At 36.3% G+C, this 23,883-nt stretch overlaps 1 protein-coding gene across 6 annotated transcripts in view; it reads left to right on the forward strand.

The window, feature by feature from the left end:
* Nucleotides 1-23,883, forward strand: part of Vps8 (VPS8 subunit of CORVET complex) — a 266,030-nt gene that overhangs the window by 209,258 nt on the left and 32,889 nt on the right. For 5 of the 6 annotated variants that reach the window (XM_047563466.1, XM_047563462.1, XM_047563461.1 and 2 more), the window contains one exon: nucleotides 14,348-14,401. The exons of the other annotated variant lie outside the window; for it this stretch is intronic. In XM_047563466.1, the coding sequence (XP_047419422.1) occupies nucleotides 14,348-14,401 (54 nt within the window). The remainder of the gene's footprint in view (nucleotides 1-14,347; nucleotides 14,402-23,883) is intronic. 6 annotated transcript variants of the gene reach the window in all.

The raw sequence follows: 23,883 nt of genomic DNA on the forward strand, positions 1-23,883 counted from the left end.
TACCTTTCCAGCAGTTCTGTGTCTTCACCAACCCAGAAGATCCTCAAACCCCAGTATTAGGAGGTTTTATTATGTAATCATGGTTGATTAAATCATTGGTCATTTGTAATTGAGCTCAATCTCCAACCTTTCTCACTTCCCTAGAAGTTAGGAGATGAGGCTGAAAGTTCAAAATCTCCATTTGTGTCTTGGTCTTTCTGGCAACCGCTATCATCCCAAAGCTATCCAGGGGCTCCAGCCACCAGTCATCTCATTAGCATTAGTGATTAGTGATAAAAGAGACTCTTATCATTCAGGAGATTCCACAGGTTTTTAGAACTCTGAGCCAGGAACCTGGGACAAAGGCCAAATTTTTATTTTTATATATATATGTAAAATAATGAGTATATCTAAACTAGACATGAGAGATATTGGAAGACTTTCTACAAGTGCCATGTTAGCTAGCCTTGAAGGAATGAAAGGAGGAAGCAAGAGATTTAGAAGTGAAGGTAGGCAAGAGAAGGAGTACTGCAGGCAGCAGAACAGTGTGTAGAACAAACAGCATCTCTGCTCTGAAGCAGAAAGGCACATAGAACAGAAGGGCACATAGAACTATATTAGTTATTTTGATGTTTGCACTAAATGAATAAGGAAGACATGGAAGGGTTATTTGGCTTTTGTTGTTGTTTTGTTTTGTTTTGGGGTAGTGTTTGTTTTTTTAACCAAGGGTGGTTTGCCACTGAGCTACATCCCCAGTCCTTTTCAATTTTTTATTTGACACAGGGTCTCTCCAAGTTCTATGGTTTTGAACTTATGGTCTTCCCTCCTCAGCCTCCTAAGTTCCTGCACCACTACATCTGGCCATGGGTGGGTTTTAAGGAAGAAATTATATGATATGATGAGAAGAGGGCTTTTTACTCTTGCAAATAGTATTTTTAAAAGAACACTCTAACTGCAATGCAGAAAATAAATTAAAATGGAAGCAAGAGTCAGGTACAATAACACAAGCCTGAAATCCCAGCAACTCTGGAGGCTGAGGCAGGAGGCTCACAAGTTGAAGGCCAACCTGTAAGACTGTGTCTCAACTCTTTTTAAAAAGATGAGGAGGTCGTTGGCCAGGCATGGTGGCACATGCCTGTAATCCCTGCAGCTGTGGAGACTGAGGCAGGAAGATCACCAGTTCAAAGCCAGCCTCTGCAACTTAGTGAGGCCCTAAGCAACTCAGCAAGACCCTGTCTCTAATAAAAATATAAAAAAGGGTTGGGGATGTGACTCAGTGGTTAAGCCCCAGTGATGCGCCCCCCCCCCAAAAAAAAAAGATGAGAGGGGTCTAGGATGTAGCTCAACAATAAAACATCCCTGAGTTCAATCCCCAGTACAAAATAGTAATAATAATAATAATAAAGCAAGAATGGATCTAAAGGGACCAAAGATGGTTGGAGAAGTGGTAATTTGTACTAGAATGGAAGAACTAAAGTTGGAGAAGAAAGTAGTTATTTGAAATGTGTTTGAGATGAGCACAAACATCAAAATAATTACTATGGTTTTTGCTTACCTCGCTTAAACCCCATCTCTACCACCCTTACCCTCTAGATTGAATCTTGCACAACTTCTAGTTCCTTCCTCTTTTCTGCTTCCAATAGAGATGCTATATGTAAGAAGTAGCATTATCACAATTTGATAAATAAATTTGTTGAATAGGAGTAAGAGTAAAAAATTGCATCCAGGTCTCTTTATTGGACAACAGCACAGATGGTAAGAGACCAATAAACAACAGATTTGGGAGTAATATAAAGAATTCATTGTTGAAATTAGAGATGTCTACAAGACATACAGGTAAAGATGTTTGGTATGGTTTCCATACTAAAAATTTCACTAACTAGTCACGTAAAACACTTTCTTGTTTGCATTCAGAAAACACAGGACCTATGATTTCCATCATTTTCTAGACTTTATCGAGTGCAAATAAGTAAACCTTTTCTTATGCAGATATTTCAGACATTACATCTTGGGGCTCTTTAGTATTTTCCTCTTAGTTATAGCCCATCATAACCAAGCTAAGATTACATGAATCATTTTGCCTGGATATTACTAATTAGATAATGCTTTCTTTTTTATGGATAGTACCTAGCACTAAAATAGACTTTTCTCCTTTTTTAAAAAAAATAATTTATAAACAGGAAAATTCACCTTCTGTATATTTTGACAGCTACCTCCACAGGCCAGATGTAAAACGATGTTGGCCAGGTGTGGTGTTGCACACCTATAATCCCAGCAGCTTGGGAGACTGAGGCAGGAGGATCAAGAGTTCAAAGCCAGCCTCAGCAACTTACTGAGGCTCTCTCTAGGCAACTCAGTGAGACCTTGTCTCTAAATGAAATATTTTAAAAAGACTGGGGATATGTCTCAGTGGTTAAGCAACCATGGGTTCAAACCCCAATACTGAAAAATTTTTAAAAAGATATAGAGCAATGTTACTTCACCTCAAAAGTCTCATATTTTTTGGTAGTCAACCTGTCCTCCTCGTCCCTCCACTCCAGGCAATCATTATAACCCCATTCTTACAGAGGATGTGAAATATGTATGGAGGTTCCTTCTTTTGCATGATAATATCCATTGACTTGCTTTTATGTCTTAGATAAAGTAGGTCTACTGTGCATGTGTGGGTCTATTGATTTCTAAGCCTTCTGTTCTGCTCCATTCTGGTCTGTGTATCCTTTCTTTAGTAATGTAGCTTTCTAGTAAGTCTGGTTATCAGGTTGTATGAGTCCTCCAGCTTTGTTCTAACCTTTGACTGTTCTCCTTTGCCTTTCATTATAAGTTTTGAAGTTAGCATGTTGTTTTCCAGGAAAAAAAAAAAAAAACACCTTTCTGAAGTTTTACTGAGATTATGTTGAATCTGAATCCCAAGATGAACTTGGGAGAAGTTGATACCTTAACAGTATTGAGTCTTCTAATTCGTGAATATGGTATATCTTTCAGTTTCTGTAGATTTATTTCATCAGTATTCTATAGTTTGTAACATGTAAATCCTACACTTTGTATGTTTTTAATTACTTTTGGCACTATTATATATTTTACTGTTTAGTATTTTGGTTTCTAATTATTGCTAGTATAAAGAAATAGTTATTTTTTGTTTATTGACCTTATATCCAGTGACTAGTGACTTTGTTAAGGTTACATATTAGTACTATTATGTTCTTGTAAATTCTTTGTAATTTTCTATTTAAACAATCATGTCATGTGCAAAGAAAGTCTATTTTATTTCTTCCTTTCCAATTTTATGCCTTTTCTTTTTCTTGATTTATTGCATTGACGTTCAGGATTGGAGTGGTTAAAGTAGACATCCTTGCTTTATTCCATATCTTAGAGAGGAAGAGTTCAATTTTTCACCATTGAGTGTATTTTTAACTGTGAGCTTTTTGTATGTAACATTCATATCATGATTAGGAAATTCCTTTTTAGTCCATGTTTTGCTGAGAACTTTTTCAAAAGTAGTTGTTGAATTTAAAAGCCATTTACACTGCATTCATTGCCCTCTTCTCACTCCCTACGCCTCATGCAGTGAAGAAAGAAAATAACCTGTTTCAGTGACTTTCCTCCTGTCTTCTCTCAGCACATCTAGAAAGGGGAAATCATTTTTTTAAATTGAGTATGTATGTTAATGTTAGCTTTGTCTCTGAGTCTGTTCCACTCTCAGGACAGAAAAGATGACTCAACTTTTCCGTTGTTTAGGAAATTTCAATAAGATCAAATCTAGGGATGCAGCTGTGTGGTAGGCATGTACAAAGCTCTGCATTCAATCTCCAGGACCCCCTCACAAAAAAGAAAAAAAAAAAGGAAAGAAGGAAAATAGATCAAAGCTATAAAGTGGTAGAGTGCTTGTCTCGCATGTGTGAAGCACTGGGTTTGATTCTCAGCACCACATATAGATAAATGAATAAAATAAAGGTCTATCACCATCTAAAAAAATTTTTTTAAAAAAAGCTATGATGGTATATAAGCCAGAAGGAAAGTGTTTCATTTTTCTTAAATTTTCCACTAGCTGTCTATCTCACTTGATTTTCTTGTACCAGATATTATAAAAAGATCTAGTAGATTGGTAACCCAAGGATGAAAGGGGAAATCAAATGTATCAAACACACATGTACTAGGTGTTTTGTTATGTTATACGTCACACCAACTTTTTAAGGTAATACATTCCCTATTTTACAGCTGAGGAACTATGTGTAGTTCAGGAATGGAGGGCTGATACTGGACCTCAAGTTTATAGGACCATCATTGCTCCCAGTTTTCCTGCTACCAGCTCTGTACTACTTTTATCTTTTTGGCTTTATTAAAACCTGCTAAAGTTGATTTAAAAAAAAAATATTCATTCCATATTGCCCATGCTAATTAAGATTTTTCAATATTGTATGAAATCATTTTACATTTTACATTGTTAAGAAAATTTAAAACGAAAGTACTATTTCTGTGGTATGATGACTTACATTAAACTTTATTACAGGAGAGTTTTACATTGCTTTCCTAATTTCCTTTGAAATTATGTCAGCTCTATTTAAGTTTCTACACAATACATGAAGGGGACAACAGGGAGGGCCCCAGTGACTCCAGAAGTCAAGCTGATACAGCCAGTTAGCCACCTGTTCCTCTCTACACACAGAAGATAGTGGATGCACTTGAAGTAGCTCACTGCCTTTGTAACATGATCCTTCTATCAAATAGCTCTTCTTTCATCCAACACTTGAGATAATGGTCTTCAGTTTCTGACTTCAACTCAACATAATGCAATAGTCACCCTCAAAATTGTGGTCATGGCACATACAGTCTTTCTTCTTGCCATCCCATCTCACTTCTTTTTTCATCTCTGGTCATTATGCACAGCTAATTAGCTAACTCTGACATATTCATTGCCTACCAACAAGTTTACATGGACATGATGGGAATTACTCCCTAGAAAGCCTGCTTTCCTCTGGAATAAAGACTTTTATTCCGTACAAATAGGAGAAATGACCCAAATGATTTTCTTTCCTACCTCCTCTACCCAGTCCCAAGGCTTATAACAGCTCGGTCTGAGCCTTTCAGGCATACAGAAAAGACCCAAAAATCATTCTATCTGATTCTTTTTTTGCTTTCTCAGTGTATTACCCATAGATGAAATATGCTGAAGAAATGAATTTTAGTTGAAATTTCAGCTGAAACAAACTTCAATATTATATTTTCTCAGCAAATGTTATTCACTAATATTAATCAAATAATTTAAATTCCATCTCCAATCATCCTTTATTAAATTCATAATAGCAAATAACTGTCTTCATTTTCACTGATTAACATTAGAAGAAATTAGCTTACTATTAAGTTTTTTAAAACAATGGGGGGCTGGGGAGATAGCTCAGTCAGTAGAGTGCTTGCCTTGTAAGCACAAGGCCCCCTGGGTTCGATCGCCAGCACCCAAAAAAAAAAACAATGATTACTGGTCACTAGGCAACTTGATATAATTCAAAGAAAAGATTCACTAGATTTCAATTTAAGCATTATTTTAGTATTAACAATGTTTGAAGTTCTTGATAACAGGTATTCTAACATTATTGTATGCCAGAAATATTCAAGTTGTTATTTCTTTTAAAGTTTTAAAAACCAAAAGCATTAGACATAGACGCTATTAGCTTTAAATTATATTGCTTGAAGTCACCCTTTATTAGTATAGATCTAGAATCATCTACAATATCGAAAGGGTTTTCATTGTTTCACTAAAAGGTAAATATCTGAGGAGGATGCAAACTGGAACTAAACATACAGCTGCCCGCTTGTCCTTTAGTAATTACAAAAGAAGAGAATTAAATGATATTCCTGGGAGTTTTCTGAGAAAATGTATTGTCTTTTGGGTTAAATTTGTTAATAGCGTCAGAGGCAAGTATTACAACCTCCAAGTAATTATTCAGTAACTGATATTTATGTTCACTAGTCATATAATTTTCTATTAACATATTGCATATTTATTTCAAATTCCCATTATAAATTATAGATTTGGTTTACATGAAATAGTAACACTGATATTAATTCCTTGTTATTTTTCCACATTTTTTCTTTCTCTGAGTGCTTTATTGATTTCATACAAAAGTTAGTTATTTTTATTTATGTCAAATTCATTAAATTTTGTTTTGTTTTGTTTTGCAGTACTAGGGATTGAACCTAGGGGTGCTTTATTACCAAGCTACATCCCCAGCCCCTTTTTATTTTTTTTTCTTTCCATATTTTTTATCAGTGCATTATAGTTTTACATAATGATGGAATCTGTTGTTATACATTTGTATATGCACACATAATTTGTCCATTTTTAAAGAAAAAAGTTAAATTCAAAATAAATACGAAAAGATGAGATTTCATTGTTTTGTAATAGCAACATCTCAAAAAATACCTCCTAAATTAGACTTAAAAATTAAATGAAGGTAACTATATCTCAGAAGTTCATAGAGATGAGTGGTAATCTTAGTGACATTTGGGAGGCAGACTTTAGCCCATTTTCCAACAGTCTTATTATCAATTCAATACTGATTCATTACTTTAGCCAATATTTGTCATATTCCTATCTTGGGTCAAACACTCTTCTTGGTACTGTACTGAGTATACACATTGGTAAACAATAACAAAACATAGTTCCCTTCATCATTTAGCTTACCCACCATAAAAGGGGCTAGACAATAATCAAGTATGCAAACATTTTATCAAATATATAATTTTGATTTGCGATAGGTAAATAATTGAGGTGAGGGGAAAGAATAGAATGTTATGAGGAAAGTGACATAAGGAGAATCTGCTTTGGACTTGGATTGCTGGGAAATGTCTATCTACAGAGATACCCTTTAAACTCAGAACCAGGGGGTACAAAGTTACCAGCCACGTGAACAACATTTCAGGCAACAAAAGAACAATCACAAAGGGAAATGACTTGTTCGAGGAACTGAAAAAAAGTTGACTAACTGGATGCAGGGGTACACACATTTAGCTCCAGCTACTTGGGCAGGAGAATCACTTGAGCCCAGGAGTTTGAGAGGAGCCTGGGTAACATACCAAGATTCTATCTAAAAAAACTCAGTGGCTGGAAAATAACAGTGACTAAAAGAGAAAGTGGCAAAGAATGAGATTGAAGGGGTAGGTATACAAGACCTGAGTAAAGGATTTGGTTTTTATTCCTAGTAGGAAACACTGAAGACTTTAAAACAAAACATGTGATATGACCCAGTCACTGTGATTGTGGAAAATATATAGATAGCCACATCTGTTATTTCCTGCCCACCCTTACCTCTTTTTCAGAACTGTTTAATAATCAGATGCTTAATGTTTTTCACATCTATACACCTTCCTGTGATTCAGAAAAGGCTTGTGTCCAAGAGACCTAAGGATGACATTAGTACCAAGAAGTTGCTTTCATTCTTTTTGTAGAACTAAGACTTTGATGAAAATAAAAGCTCAGGACATGAAAAATTCTGTTAAACAATAAAATGTGAAAAAATATTCATTTACCAGTGATCAAAGAACTGCATGTTAAAATAGCAACGTGTTGCCTTTTTAAAAACTTACTAAACTGGCAAATTTTAAAAAGCATACATTAAATGAACACATATTAAAAAAAAATATGTATTTATATTTGTGAGTGCTGTGGTTTGAATGTGTCTCCCAAAGTTCACATGTTTAAAACAACCCCCAGATTCATATGTTGATCATATTTAGAGGTAGGGCTTTGGGGGAGGAAGTTAGGATTAGCTAAAGTCATGAAATGTGGACCCTATGATAGTATTAGGTCTTTATAAGAAGGGGAAAGGAAAAAGACCTGAACTAGGTAGCACTCTCCCTTGCTCTCACCATGTGATGCCCTCTACCATGATATGACACAGCAATAAGGCCCTCACCAATGCATCCCATTCATCTTGGACTTTCCAGCCTCGAGAACCATGAAGCAAACTAACTTTTTTTATATATAGTTTACCCAGTCTGTGGTAGTCTGTCATAGCAGCAGAAAGCAGACTAAGACAATAAGGATGTAAGAGAACAGACATTTTTATGCACTACTTGTGGGATTGCCAGGTATGTTTCACAATTCAAAATGTTTTGGGTTTTACAAAGGTAATTTAGAGACCTGCACTTTTGGATAAATTGCATTAGGAGTTTCTTGGAAAAAAAATGAATAAAATGTAAAATAATAGTGGACATCAAACAACAGAAGATAGCAACACCTGAGAGATGACAAATACATAAAACCTAGGATTGCCTTTGAATTACTGCGTGACTCAGAAAGGGGGAACTGAAGCAGCTCATCAGTCTCTTCGAGTCAAGGAGATAGAGTTATGAGTCCAGGAAAACCAAGATGGATGAGTTCCCAAGACAGAGTATTTGACCAGAGAAAGAGAAAGAAGGAACGAGAACAAGCGAACTACAAAGATCTACAGAAGGCAACTTGGAGTATTTGAGTACTCCAAATACTCATTGACCCATTTGTGTGAGGAAACTACATGAGGTTACCCAAAAGGATTAGATTGAACAGTGTCCCAAACTCACATAGAGCTAGGAATAATGCCTTTTCCTACCTGCTTTATAGTTCACAGGATAGAGTAAGAACATTAAGATCTTAACCTCAGTGGTGGTAGTAAGGGGAATAACCCTAGACTAACTGCTGCTTTGATCCTACCAACAAAATGTAAAAGCAAAATCTAAAAAGGTCAAACTACTTCCAGGTATTTTAACCACACCCCATAATAAAGCTCAAGGATATACTAAGAATTTAAAATATATTCAACACCCATCAAGGTAGAATTTTACAATGTCTGGCATTTGATCAAAAATTACCAAGCATGCTAGGAAGCAGGAAAATGTAAGATATAAAGAGGAGGGGGAAGATTTTGTTGAAACTGACCCAGATGATAGAACTAGCAGACAGGGACATTTAAAGTTACTATTATTGTATGCTGTATTTCAAGGAGTGAGAAGAAATAATGAACATGTTGAACAGAGATATGAAAATTAGAAAAAGTTAATGGAACATCTAGAGACTAAAACTTTAATGTCTGATATTCTGTATTTCAGACTGGATGAGATTAACAACAGAATGGGATTTCAGAAGAAATAACTAGAGAACTTAAATGTATAGCAGTACAGACTATCTCAAATCAAGCACAGAGAGAAAAAATATTGAAACAAATAGAGCATCAATGCATAATTTCAGGTGGCCAAATGTATATGTAATTGAAAGAAGCAGCAGTAGGGAGAGAACCAGAAAAAAAATATATTTGAAGACATGTAACAGAGTTCCAGTTCTCGTAATGATAGAGCACTCTGTATTGGATGATTCCTGTCAATAAATTATAACTCTGAGCAATATATGAAAAACATTGCTTAGAGAACACACAAACTGTAGGAAATATAAACCTTGAAAGAAGGAGAGCAACTGAGGGGAGGTCTGCATTTAAACCTGCTTTTCCCTGGGGTCATTCTTGGTCAAGACTCCTAAAGTAGCTTTAAATTGAGGGAGATGGAGCCTCAAATTACCTTTAGCAATTTCTAAAATACACAAACACAGTACTCGAAGAAACCTAGCAGAAAGAAACATCAGGATGACTAAAAAACTGAGCTGAGATTTCAGCAGCTGCCTGGTGCTGAGTTTTGAATGTAAATCCTACTATGTTCAACACATTGATACATACTTCAAATTTTGTGTTGAAACCACAGAAAAGCTTTATTTAGGAATAGAGCTTCCCCAAGACTAAGGGCAAAATAAAACCAATCCTTTCTAATAACAGTCAAAGCCCAAAATATGATAGGATCAAGAAGAAAGAAAACTTAAGAGAAAAAGCATCAGTAGAAGCAGACCTATGAATGACTCAGATGTTGGGATTGGCAGTTAAGGACTTTAAAATGGAAATTATAAATATTTTTAAAGATTTAGAGGAAGAGATGACCAGGATGATTAAACACATGGGGAACTGTTGGCATGGAAATGCAAACTATGAAATAGCCAAATGTAAATTCTAGAGGTAAAAATCATCTAAAATGAAAATTCTATTACATGTCAATAACATCCCAGAGAACACTGAGAAAAAAAAACATTATCACTAAATTTGAAGATAATTCAATAGAATTTATTATAATAAATATGGAGACAAAAGAATTGAAAAGAGTGAAAAAATTTAGTGACCTATGAAACAATATCAATTTGTGTGTGTGTGTGTGGAAGTAAGAGAAAGAGAAGGGGATCTGGGAAAGTTTGACCTGATAAAGTCTGGTATTTTCCCAAATTTGCTGAAAAACATGAACCCATAGATCCAAAAAACCCAACTGTATCAGGATAAATATAAGAAAAAACACAGTCATGGTCACTGTTGAAACAAAAGACAAAGAAGTCTTAAAAGGAATCAAGGATAAAACAACAATAAGAATGATGACTGACTTATTTAGGAAAACAAAGGCCAGTTTAGACATCTTTAAAGTGCTAAAAGAAAGGCAATATGGTGCATGTATTGTATGTTATATAACAATCCCAGTGTGGACTTGTGCTGCATCCCTCAGATGCTCAAGTGAGGTAGATAAAGGCTATACATAGCCTCACTTCAGCTCAGGTCAGGTTTTGTTGCCAGATGACTTTTGGTGCCAGAGGTTTTTTTAAAGCAATTCTTTTAGTTGTCAGGGCTTTTTTGGGATTTCAGAATTATAGGAAAAATGTTTGTGGACCTGTCTTGTTAGGAGAAGAATTGGTGACAGAAATTTCTAAATGTTTATACCCTTCTGATGCAGAGATTTATAAGAAAACGGTCTAATGTAAATAATCAATCTTGTGCACCAAATGTTACAAGGATGCTATGACAACCTTTTGACTAATGAAAAAAATAGAAAACAACCAAAATGTTCCAATAGCATACTGTTAGGTAAATTGTTATAGTATGTTTATATAATGAATGAATTGCTTTGTAGCCATGAAAGATCCATTGTAGAAAAATACCTGCAACATGAAAAGATTTTTTTTTTAAATGTGATTTCTAATGTTAATAGTAGTTTCTGCATGATTGGATTGTGGTTTTTATTTACATCGTTTGCTCTTTTATATTTTCTAACATTCCATCAGTGCACATGTATCCCTTTTGTAATTAGAAAAATAAGGCTATTTGTTTAAAAAAAGCACTGAGGGTATATAAGTCAGTGATAGAGTGCTTGCCTTGCGTATGCCAGGCCTGGGTTCAGTCCACTGACTGAAAAAAAAAAAAAAAAAAAGAGAGAGAGAGAGAGAGCACTGATAAACCATTTTTTAAAAGTAAATGATAAGGAAGGCATTCCTATTGCTTTTAAACTTCAGCTCAGATTGCTTAAGTCAGGAATCATTTTATTAACAAAGATCACAAAAGTTCAGCATTATTAAGGCTATAGCTCAGTATATCATCCATATCCCCAGACCTAATGTCTGCACACCTGGATTTAAAGTATCTCTTTTAAGCTGCATTGCCTAAAGCATTTCCAGAAGGAATCCTGTTAAATGAAAAATAAGACCTTTCATGAGGGATACTGAACCATTTCTGTTGCCACATCAAACACTCTCTGACTTAATCTCCAGAGAACAGCCTTCTCAGATAAATTGTCCACCACTAAATCTATTTCTTGGCTTGTTTTAAAAAGTCTGCAGATTCTTTCATGAGGTCATTTTTTTAAGCTTAAATACCTACTTTGCTTTGAAAATCTATTTTCTCCATTTTCAAAACGAGCATAGCAGGAGTTAAAATTGGATCACTTTTTGCAAGCTACATCATACATCTGGAGAGAATTCCAGAGTACTAATGTCATGGTATGTTACAGCAAGGACTGTCAAGTCTAATTTTTGCAGACCTGCTAAATCTGAAAGGGCAGTCTGGACAGCCAGCACTTTTGATCCTTCAGCTGAGGTATGTTTTCTGAAGTTATTCTTAAAGTCAGTGAAAAGTGAACAAGCCTGCAACCTGGTCCTACCTGAATGGTGATATGACAGTGAGAGGAAACATCTTCATCTTCTGAATACTGTTGACTCATAATTAGACCTGAGTTGGAAGAAGCCTGAGATCCTCAGAGCAGTTGCTCTGCAAGTCCTTATACCTCTCTTCATCATTCTAGACTTATTGTGTCTAGTAGCTATTGAACTACGATAGTAAAAATCATATTCTCCTTGTAAATTAATAAGTGGTTGTTCTGATTTCATACATTAGTCTGTATATGCTTTTTTTGCTGGAATTCCAAGTGGACTTGGAAATTTCACTGTGGAAAGATATAACAAATTCAATTTCTTTAATAGATAAGAAGACTGTCCATATTTTTGGTGTCATCTTGGGTCCATTTTTGTAAGTTCTCTTTTTTAAGGAATATCCTTTTCATTTAACTTGTGATCAATTTTGCTGATCTTTTCAAAGGAACAACCTTTGGCTTTGTTAGTGTTCTCTTTGATTTTAGCTCTTTATTATTTCATTCCTTCTACTTAGTTTGGTTTTATTTTGATCTTCTATTTCTAGTTCCTCAGATTGGAAGTGTAGGCCCTTCTTTTCAGCCTTCCTTATTTTCCAACATAGCATATAAAGCTCTAAATTTCCTTTTTCTTTTTTTGAGAAAACACACATTTTATTTTGTATTGGTTGCTTACACATCTCTCCAAAATACTGTTTCCCCATTCTGTCTGAACCATGAAACATATTTCTTTCTTTATTTACAATAGATATCTTTTAAAAAATGATTTGGAGGGCTGGGGAGATAGCTCAGTTGGTAGAGTAAGGCCCTAGGTTCAATCCCCAGCACTGCAAAAAAAAAAGAAAAAAGAAAAAAAATGATTTGAAAGTATTTTAGGTTCTACACTAAAGATGGAGTACTTGTGAATGAAAAACACTGGTTAATAGAAATTCAAAACTACATAACTTAGAGAAAAACTAGTACTTATCAAGCACCTACTATATGCTGGGTGCCTTGCTATCATTCATTAACATTGTATCATTGAATGCTCTTGACAAACTTTTTAGGAAAACTGAATCAGAGAAGCTAATAACTTAGCCAGCATGTTTGCTGTTTTCCCTACAGCATACTATCTGCTGCACTTGTTTTTCTTCTTTCTTTTGTTATTGTGTCTTCCTGTTTCACTGAATCTTGACTCGATGCTGGGGGCCACCTGATCATGGCTTCCACTCTCGGCTCCTCAAGGTGACTGTGTGGGTGATCTCTCATGCCTTAATTCCTCCATCTGGGTTTCTTTCTCTTCTTGAATGTGGCCACTAGCAAATTTAAAATGACACATGTGACTTGCATTCTCTTTTTGATTCAGTGTTGATTCAGGTATTGATTTTCTGCAACATTCCAAGGGCTGTATTCCCCAGGGGCAGTAGGCCTGGAGTCTGTGAGGTTACTGCCCGGTCTGGGGACATGGACTTTGGTTTCAGAGGATTCAGTTCTTGGGTGACTGGCAAAAATATTATGGTGGAAAAGCCCAGCCCTTGCTCAGCTCAAGGCAGCAGGGAAGCAGAGAGTAAAGTAGAGGCTCCACAGGGACAAAATATAAACCCCAAAGACCTCTATAAATTTCTTTCTAACCACTGTTTTAGCTGTATCCATAAATTTCTTTAAATGCTTTTTTGAGGTAATAATTGATACAATTATAAAGTACAGATTTGATAAATATATACATTCATGAATCCTTCATGACAATCAGATAACGCCCTGTTTGCCACCACCAAAAATTTACTCAGTTCCCTGAAAATCACTGAGTAGCTTTTTTTTTTTTTTTTTTTTTTTTTTTTTTTTTTTGGCGGTGCTGGGGATTGAACCCAGGGCCTTGTGCTTGCAAGGTGAGCACTCTACCAACTGAGCTATCTCCCCAGCCCCACTGAGTAGCTTTCTGTCAAAATAGATTAGTTTGCATTCTCTGGAATTTTAGATAAATGAAATTATAAAGCATGTACTCTTTTTTCTGACTTCTTTCACTCAGCATAATAATTTGAGGTGCGTTCACATGATTTTATCAAGTCTTCATTCCTTCTTACTGACCTCTGCAAGAAAGGGCTGCCATTGCTTATTACATCAGTTGATCAACAGTATCACCAAGGCACTATATCTGTTTAGTTCCTCACCATTTGATTAAAACCAATTTGAGCCATCTGTCCCATTTCTCTTACCCTAATCATATTTTTATCTTGACTAACAACTGACTTTTTGATCTCTAGAAAAATTTTAATGGGACTTAACATAAAATCTATTCATCAGTCTTCTGAAAATATGTTTTATCTCAGTTGCACCAGTTTTGTTGAATTTTTTTGAATGTGAGTCAAATAAAACTAGACTATAACTAAAAAGGTGTTAAAATTTTTGCCTTTTTTCCCAGGTAAAAATGTCACCATCATATCATCAATCCAGAGGGGATCCTGCTGCTAAGAAGGTAAATGAGTTTTAAAAGCAAAAAACAATACCACCGTCTGTGTGTTTATTCTCCTCTGTTGTCTTGTCAAACTGGCAATGATTTTTAATCATCTTAATGCTGTCGGAGATCCTTTTTGAGTGGATGCTTTAATGGCATGTTGCCAGGACTCCTTGGCTGTTCCACAGAAGCCAGGTGGGTTTTGAGGCCTAGCATCAGTCTCCTGGCAACTAGGCGTTCTAGAATTCCCATCCTCTACACCAGGCATAGCATCCTGCTATCAGTGAGTGGTAGCATATGAAAGATATTCTAAGGAGAGAGCTGTATAGATTTTTTCTTTTCTTTTCTTTGTTCTAATTAGTTATATGTGATAGCAGAATGTATTTCAACATATTATACATATATGGAGTATAACTTCTTGTTCTTCTGGTTGTACATGATGTAGAATTACATTGTTCATGTAATCTTATATGCATATAGGACAGTAATGTCCAATTCATTCTATCTTTCCTATTCCCATTCCCCCTTCCTTCCCCTATGTCAAATCCAAAGTACTTTGGATTAGATTTTCTTAATTGGTGTTTTCCCTCTAAATAACTGTGCCTGAAAAACTGACTGGAAATATTAACACTTCAGCACATACCACCTATGAGGTCCTCAGTAAATAGTGGTAGAGTAAACCTGTCATCTGCAGTGCTTCAATTCCTACTTGTGAACTGTGTGGCACAGATGAACTCTTGAGTGCTTCACCTGAGCGATCCTCAGATGATGTCACCAGTACCACTAAAACCCTTTTCTCTCTCCAGCTGCAACAGTGCAGTTGAAACATAAACAGACTGACATTGCTCTTGTGTTTTCTTTCACCATTTTTCTTTCTCTGATAGTGAAGCATTTTCTTTCCTTGGCCTTTTTTACAGTTTCAGCCAGCATCCATGTCAGCAAGGAATTGTAGAACAAAAATAACAACCCGCTGGCTCTCTTGACTAACAGCAGGTTTTAGCTTCAAAGCAATGTGCCAAGAACGGGTCCCTTTTCTCTGCCTGCAGAAGCCCCTGAGACATTTTCAACAGAAAAAAGAAGAAAAACAAAAGCCGTGGTCTGAAAAGCCCCGTAGCGTGCTGTACAGGAAAGTCTTTTGCACTCTTGTCAAGGCAGCACGGGCGGCAAGCCTGAGGCTCTGAGTGTTGCTACTCAGAACAGTCACACTGTACTGCAGGGAGCCTAGTTACCTTCGTACTCCTGCAGGGAACACCTGAGACAGGTTACTCATGAGAAGAGGGTTTATTTAACTCATAGTTTGGGAGGTTCAAGTTTAAGATTGGATAGCCCTGGGGGTTTGGGCCCCTGGCAAGAGTGGCACATCATGGCAGGAACACATACATGTTGGAGTGCTGCTCACATCGCAAGCTAAGAAGCAGAAAGGATGAGACCAGAGTCCCACAATCACTTCCAAACGCCTGACCCTAATGGCTCAAGGACCTGGCATTCAGCCCCTCTTCCCTGAGGTCCACAACACCTCCCAACGCTCTTTTCCGAGGACCACGCCCTCAAAACATCGACCTTTCGGGTGCATTCACCATCCAAAGCCTGAGTCTCTCTCCAGCTGCAGCAGTGCAGCTGAAATGTAAACAGTCTCAGTAAACACAAAGAAATTGAAATGCAAAGGGAAGTTTTTTTCTGTCGAAGCTCTCCAAATTTAGCCATGGGAAACACTTCTAAAGTAGTGATTAAAAATGTGTGATGAGGATACAACCTGAATTGAACTCAAGAGATTTACTCTTCTCAATTATCTGAATAACCCTGATTAAGCTAGTCTTGCTTTTTCTTCCTATGTAAAATAGTGATGCTCCCTATCTGAATTCTTATAAATATTTATTGAAATACTAAGTACCTAACATTTGTGTTTGACATAAATAAGTTCTTAAGTTGTTGTCAATACTAGTATTAAAGCACAAGTCTGGACTGGAGTTGTGACTCAGTGGTAGAGCACCTGCCTGGCATGTGTGAAGCCCTGGGTTCAATCCTCAGTACCACATATAAATAAATAAATAAATAAATAAAAGATCCATTGACAACTAAAAAATATTTTTTAAAAAAGCATAACTCTTCCAACTCCTAATTGCTACTATGTATTATTGTCCAGTCAACAAATATATGTTATACTAGATACTAAGTTAAACATTAGATAAGAGATAAAAAATAACAACGCTTGTTCTTAAGGACCTCAGCATTTAGTGGGATGGTAGAAGGTAAACTGACAATTACCTGCAGTTTGCTGCCAGCCCCAAGAAGAGGCCCTGTTTTGAAATGACTGAGCTAATTTAATACAGTTTTGTTTTTTATGGTACAAGTCTCAGTGAAAAACTTGGGGGAATGGTTAGCTTCTCCCCTACAACCTGGTGGGTGTAACAAAAGCAAATTCTGATACATATATAAGCATTTATTTAAAAAATGCCCATTTAGAGGTAGGTTCATGCTGGTAATTCCAGGTCTTTGTCATTTTGGGTGTGTGACCTCTCAGATATGACAGTATTACAGAATCAGGATTCTCTTATTCTTATAATCTACTTCAGGAAAACAGAAACTTTCTTCGCCAATGGTCTGGACAGTGACATTCCTAAGTGGTGAAGTGTGCAAAAGTTGAATTGTCTCTAAAGTAATTTGTCCAGTCTACATAACTTGAAAATCTTTTATTTCATAAGTGAGAATCCCTTTCCAGTATTCACCATGAAACTGATTAACAAGACATTAATCTCATTGATTAAAATATTTGCTTTTGGATGAGTAGTTCTTGTTTTTTGTTTTGTTTTTAGCTATTTGCAAAGTCTTTGGTAAAAATTTGTCAATAAATGAGGAGCTGGAGGGTTTTTAGTAGAGGCCTATGGGAGTTCATGTTAACTGGCAACTCCTAAAATATGGATTTTTAATTAGGGCTACTGACCACCCCTGAGTTGAAGCCCAGACTAAATAATACATATTTATTATTAGACTCTCTATGGTATTAAATAATACATATTTATTATCAAACTCTTTAGCATATATATCATACAGATTCCTATCCCAGACTAAGGGGTCTAGGAAGGCTTCCCAGAGGAGGGAAAGCTTGGTTTAACCTTGAAAAATAAGGGGAAATGTATCCCAGGCAGACAAGGGGTGAGTATCAAACATTGGAGGAAATGAGGTGGGTTCTGTGTGTCTTAAATATGAAAGCATGAGGAAGTCTGGTGAGAGATAAGTGAGGATCCAGATCACAAGGAGTCCCCATCTGTGAAGTTTGCTTTTTTATCTTTAGGATAAAGCTTTCTACCAAAGGTAAGTTTAAAGGCAGAAAGACCAATTAAAAGAACAGGACAGTTGTTCAAGCAAGATAAAAGGTCCTAACCCTAGGCTCTGCTAACAGAGTGAAGCAATGAGATCAATTCAAATTTTAGCTTTTTTTCCCCCCAGAAAATTCTTTTGATATCTCCTATGTATGAGTTAGGTATCCTTTCATAGCGCCCTGAACCAATCTTTATCAACATACTTCCCTTGATGTGTTGAAATTACCTCTTCGCTTATGCTATATCTCACTTCAGACCATGGTATTCTGAAGGCAGAAACGACATCAGTTTTCTTTTAGTACTGTATCCCCAACTGTAAAGCAAGAGAGTCATCATCATTGAATGAATGAGAAGTATAGGAAAGAGATCTCACAGGACCTTGGTTGTTCATGGGAAGTGAGGGAAAAAAGGAAGTTTCTGGCCCAGATGGTTTAGGAAGAACAAATGAAATATCATTTTTGACCAAGGCTTGATTCCCTGCGTGGTCAGGTCTTTACATTTGCGCTGAGTCAGCAATGGCAATCAATGTGAGACTTAATGCCTAATTACTACTTTTCCTGCCCATATTTTTTATTTTGGTGTATATACGCTTGTGTGTATATATGTATATCTACGTGTCTATTCTGGTTCTTGTTCTTGATCTACAGTCTCTTCCCAAAGTCTCATTGACAGATGGAAGCAGCAATATGGTTGTTGAACAGTGACTGCCAAAGTGACATGTGTAAGAAACACAGAGGAACCCTTAGCATTCTTGATCTATCCGAAGAGTCTCTTTTGACCCATAACTAAAAGAAATATTGGTGACTCTGCCATCAACATGGGCCCTGCCAAGAGCTGGATTCAAGTGCCGAAGAAACAGGAAGAATGCTCAGGGGTCTCTGCTAACTTCTTGGGACACATGTCTTTCACAGCAGTCACTTTTCGGGATGTTACTGTTCTACTCTGCTGCCACGTGACAGAGTGTGTAGCACATTCCATTGCATGTATCTTTTCACAAGCACTTTGCATTTTCGGTATGATTTATAAAAGCTTTAGAAATATTTATTGCATAAATAAGTATAATACGTGCATATAAAATTTGTATATTTCATATATATAAAATTTCTTCACCATTGTGTCTAATTGATGACCGCAAGAACAAAGTTGGAAGATACATGTGCTTCCCTGTGATCTTTTCAGAATTTTGATCATGAATGACCAGAAATTTTAAAATCAGGAGGCACTGCTGCTAGATGAAAATTGACACAAAAGTCCAATACAATGGGTTCCCTGGAGTAGATCCAAATTGGAGGAGTTGGCATTGGTCAAGGAGGAGTGAAGGTGCTCAGGGAATTAGTTGGAGGCAGCATCAAAGACCACTTGGCTATGAGGCATTTCTTCTTGACTCCAAAGAAATACCCACCAGGACTTTTTAAGCAAAGCTGGTCTATTAGATGCGTAATCACCAGAGAAAGCATGTTGTCATCAAGTTTCCCCAGAAACCTGGATCTACCTGCTGAGTCACATTCTGAAGCAGATGAGCTTTCTCTGCTGGTGTGTCTGCAAAAGCCCAAGGAGCCAGAAGCATTCTGGATGGAGGACCACTCAGACTGGTCGTTCCACTGGAACGGCCACAGTTATGTTCTCTTCAGTGTCACTTCTTCCAAACAGGACCAAGGTGCAGTGAATGAGAGAGTAGAAAACCCTTCCAATAGCCCTTATTCCATTCAGTACTCAACAAGCCTCAGGTGCCAGGTATTGGAGGAACAAAGGTCAGTGGCATACAGTTCTCACTTTCAGCACATTTACAAGCTAATGGCAGTTGTGGATTTAATATCCAAGCCTCTGAGAAACTGATTTTCAGTTTTCAAATATTCAAGCATATTTTAAGAATTTGAAGCTGATTTTTTTTTTTTTTTTAATTCCAAGTGTTGTAGTAAAGTAAGGTTTTTATGGTCTAAGTTCTAATCTTGGCACCCTTGTCAGGTGTAGACAACTACACTTACTCATGATTTTTATTGAATTGCTGAGTTTTTGGTTTGGTTTGGTTTTAAGAGAAAAAGTTTCACCAAGCTACCGTCTCCATAGCAACAGAAAAGCTGGCTGCAGTGTCTCAGCTGGCTGGCCCCCAAAATGGCTTGTTAGTTTCACAAAAGTCAAGAGAAGTGTGAGAGAGAGAAAACATGGAGATAGATAACAGCATTTTCTAGCCATCATTTGATGGTGGGTTAAATAAAGTTCATTTACCTTTTCGTTTAACCCTTAACTCTTCTTGGCAAAGATGCAAGTTCTCATAAACAGCAAAGTGATAGCGCTTGGTTGGTGTCAATCATTCTTTTCCTCAGAGTCTTTGTCATAATAGAGCTTATATTCCAAATGTGACTTGAATAAAAAAGAAAAGAAATAGGACTGACTTGACCTTTGTTGTGGCACAGGCAGGATCGAAGATGTCAGCAAGCCAGGTGCTTCTTCTGCTGAATGAAGAAGCTGAGGTATAGTTGCCTTCAGATACCTGAAGGGCACTAATTTGGAAAAAAGCATAACATTCTTAATAGTTTAGAAGACAAAAGTGGTACCTTTGGGTAGCCACTGTGTAGATGGAGATATCAGCTTGGTATGAGAACTTTATTATGTACAGTTACAAATATGTGCCAATACTGACATTATTATTAACTTAAAAATCTAAGTTAGGACCATGGGGGGTTCTTTTTAGGTGTTTTTGTTTAGTTTTTTAGTGGTGCCACAGGGTTTAGCATGTGCACCTTAGCTTTTCTGATTCAGCTTCTGATTTAAACTGACAATTCCAGTTGTATGTTAAAGCATTACTTCCTTCCCCCTTTCTATGATACTATTATAGTACATCTATTAATGCATTTCAATAATTATTACTTTATTATCTGTCATTTCCTTAGCTTAATAAAACTTTGCTTCCACATCAACTTTATGCAGATAAGTTATACATATATTACATTTCTTTTTAACTCTTGTTTTATTTTGTTTTTACTGTTGTAGAGATTGAACCCAGTTCCTCCCACATGCTAGGCAAGTTCTCTACCACTGAGCTATAGCCCTGCTCTTTTTTCTTTTCTTTTTCTTTTTTTTTTTATGATTTTTTTGTTTATTTGTTTTATTTATTTATTTATGTGTGTATGTATGTTGTGGTGCTGGGGATTGAACCCAAGGCCTTGGGCATGTGAGGCAAGCACTCTACCAATTGAACTATATCCCTAGCCCCTATTTATTTATTTATTTACTTTTTTAAATTTATTTTGATTCATTGTAAACAAATGGGGTAAAACTTATTTCTCTGATTGTACATGAAGTCGAGTCATACCATTTGTGTAATCATACGTGTACATAGGGGTAATGATGTTTGTCTCAATCTTTTATTTTTGCCTTCCCCCCACCCCTCCCACTCCTCTTTTCTCTATACAACCCATCCTTCCTCCATTCTTGCCTCCCTCCCACCCCTCATTATGTATCATTATCCACTTATCAGAGAGATCATTCAGCCTTTGGTTTTGGGATTGGCTTATCTCACGTAGCATGATACTCTCCAACTTCATCCATTTACCTGCAAATGCCATAATTTTATTATTCTTTATGGCTGAATAATATTCCATTGTGTATATATTCCCCAGTTTCTTTATCCATTCATCAATTGAGGGCATCTAGTTTGGTTCCACAATCTAGCTATTGTGAATTCAGCAACTATTAACATTGATGTGGATGCATCACTGTAGTATGCTGATTTTAAGTCCTTTGGGTATAGGCCAAGGAGTGGAATAGCTGGGTCAAATGGTGGTTCCATTCCAAGTTTTCTAAGGAATCTCCACACTGCTTTCCAGAGTGGCTACACTAATTTGCATCCCCATCATCAATGTATGAGTGTACCTTTCTCCCCACATCCTCGTCAACACCTATTGTTGCTTGTATTCTTGATAAGCACCATTCTAATTGGGGTGAGATGAAATCTTAGGGTAGTTTTGATTTGCATTTCTCTTATTACTAGAGATGTTGAACATATTTTCTTATATCTGTTGATTGCTTGTACATCATCTTCTGTGAAGTGTCTCATTTCCTTAGCCCATTCGTTGATTGGGTTATTTGTATTCTTGATGTAAAATATTTTGAGTTCTTCACAGATTCTGGAGATTAGTGCTCTATCTGAAAGTGCATGTGGCAAAGATTTTCTCCTACTCTGTAGGCCCTCTCTTAACATTGCTGATAGTTTTCTTTGCTGAGAAAAAGCTTTTTAGTTTGAATCTATCCCAATTATTTATTCCTACTTTTATTTCTTGTGCTTTGGGAGTCATGTTGAGGAAGTCTGATCCTAAGGTGACATGTTGAATATTTGGACCTACTTTTTCTTCTGTAAGGTGCAGGGTCTCTAATCTGATTCCAAGGTCCTTAATCCATTTTGAGTTGAGTTTTGTGCAGGGTGAGAGATAGGGGTTTAGTTTCATTCTGCTGCATATGGATTTCTAATTTCCCCAGCACCATTTGTTGAACAGGCTGTCTTTTCTCCATTGTATGTTTTTGGCACCTTTATCTAGTAAGAGAAAATTGTATTTATTTGAGTTTGTCTTTGTGTCCTCTACTCTGTACCATTGATCTACCTGTCTATTTTGGTGCCAATACCATGCCGTTTTTGTTACTGTTGCTCTGTAGTATAGTTGGAGTTCTGGTATTGTGATACCCCCAGCTTCATTCTTCCTGCTAAGGATTACTTTAGCTATTCTAGATCTCTTATTTTTCCAAATGAATTTCATGATTGCTTCTCTATTTCTATGAGGTACGTCATTGGGATTTTAATTGGAATTGCATTGAATTTGCTAAGCACTTTTGGTAGTATGGCCATTTTGACAATATTAATTCTGCCTATACAAGAAAATGGGAGATCTTTCCATCTTCTAAGGCTTTCTTTAATTTCTTTCTTTAGTGTTCTGTAGTTCTCATTGTAGAGATCTTTCACCTCTTTCGTTAGATTAATTCCCAAGTATTATAGTTTTTTTGAGACTGTTGTGAATGGGATAGTTTTCCTAAATCCTCTTTCAGAGAATTCATCACTCATGTATAAAAATGCATTAGATTTATGAGCATTGATTTTATATCCTGCTACTCTACTGAATTCATTTATCAGTTCTAGAAGTTTTCTGGTGGAATTTTTCGGCTCCTCAAAATATAGAATCATGTCATTGGCAAATAGGGATAGTTTGAGTTCTTCTTTTCCTATTCGTATCCCTTTAATTTCTGTGGTTTGTCTAATTGCTCTGGCTAGAATTTCAAGGATGATGTTGAATTGAAGTGGTAAAAGAGGGCATCCCTGCCTTGTTCCAGTTTTTAGGGGGAATGCTTTCAGTTTTTCTCCATTTAGAATGATATTGGCCATGCGCTTAGCATAGATAGCCTTTACAATGTTGCAGAATGTTCCTACTAACCCTATTTTTTCTAGAGTTTTGAGCATGAAAGGGTACTGTATTTTATCAAAAGCTTTTTCTGCATCTGTTAAAATAATGATGTGATTAATAATCATGTGATTCTTCACTTTAAGTCTGTTGATATGGTGAATTACATTTACTGATTTCCAGATGTTGAACCAACCTTGCATCCCTGGGATAAAACCCACTTGATCGTGGTGCACTATCTTTTTAATATGCGATTTGCTAAAATTTTGTTAAGAATTTTTGCATCTACGTTCATTAGGGATATTGGTCTGAAATTTTCTTTCCTCGATGTGTCTCTGTCTGGTTTTGGTATCAGGGTGATATTACCTTCATAGAATGAGTTTGGAAGGGTTCCCTCCTCTTCTATTTCAAGGAATAATTTGAGGAGTATTGAAATGAGCTCTTCTTTGAAGGTCTTGTAGAACTTGGCTGAGAATCCTTTTGGTCCTGGACTCTCTTTTGTTGGTAGGCTTTTGATGACTTCTATTTCATTTCTTGAAATTCATCTATTTAAATTGTGTATGTCCTCCTCATTCAGTTTGGGTGGATCATATGTCTCTAGAAATCTGTTGATGTCTTTGAGATTTTCTGTTTTGCTGGAGTATAGATTTTCAAAATAGCTTCTAATTATGTTTTGTATTTCAATAGTGTCTGTCGTGATATTTCCTTTTTCATGCCAAATTTTAGTAATTTGAGTTTTCTCTCTCCTTCTTTTTGTTAGTGTGGCTAAGGGTTTATCAATTTTGTTTATTTTTTC

Source organism: Sciurus carolinensis, chromosome 9 (assembly GCF_902686445.1).
Source record: "Sciurus carolinensis chromosome 9, mSciCar1.2, whole genome shotgun sequence".
In the NCBI taxonomy this organism is placed as follows: domain Eukaryota; kingdom Metazoa; phylum Chordata; class Mammalia; order Rodentia; family Sciuridae; genus Sciurus; species Sciurus carolinensis.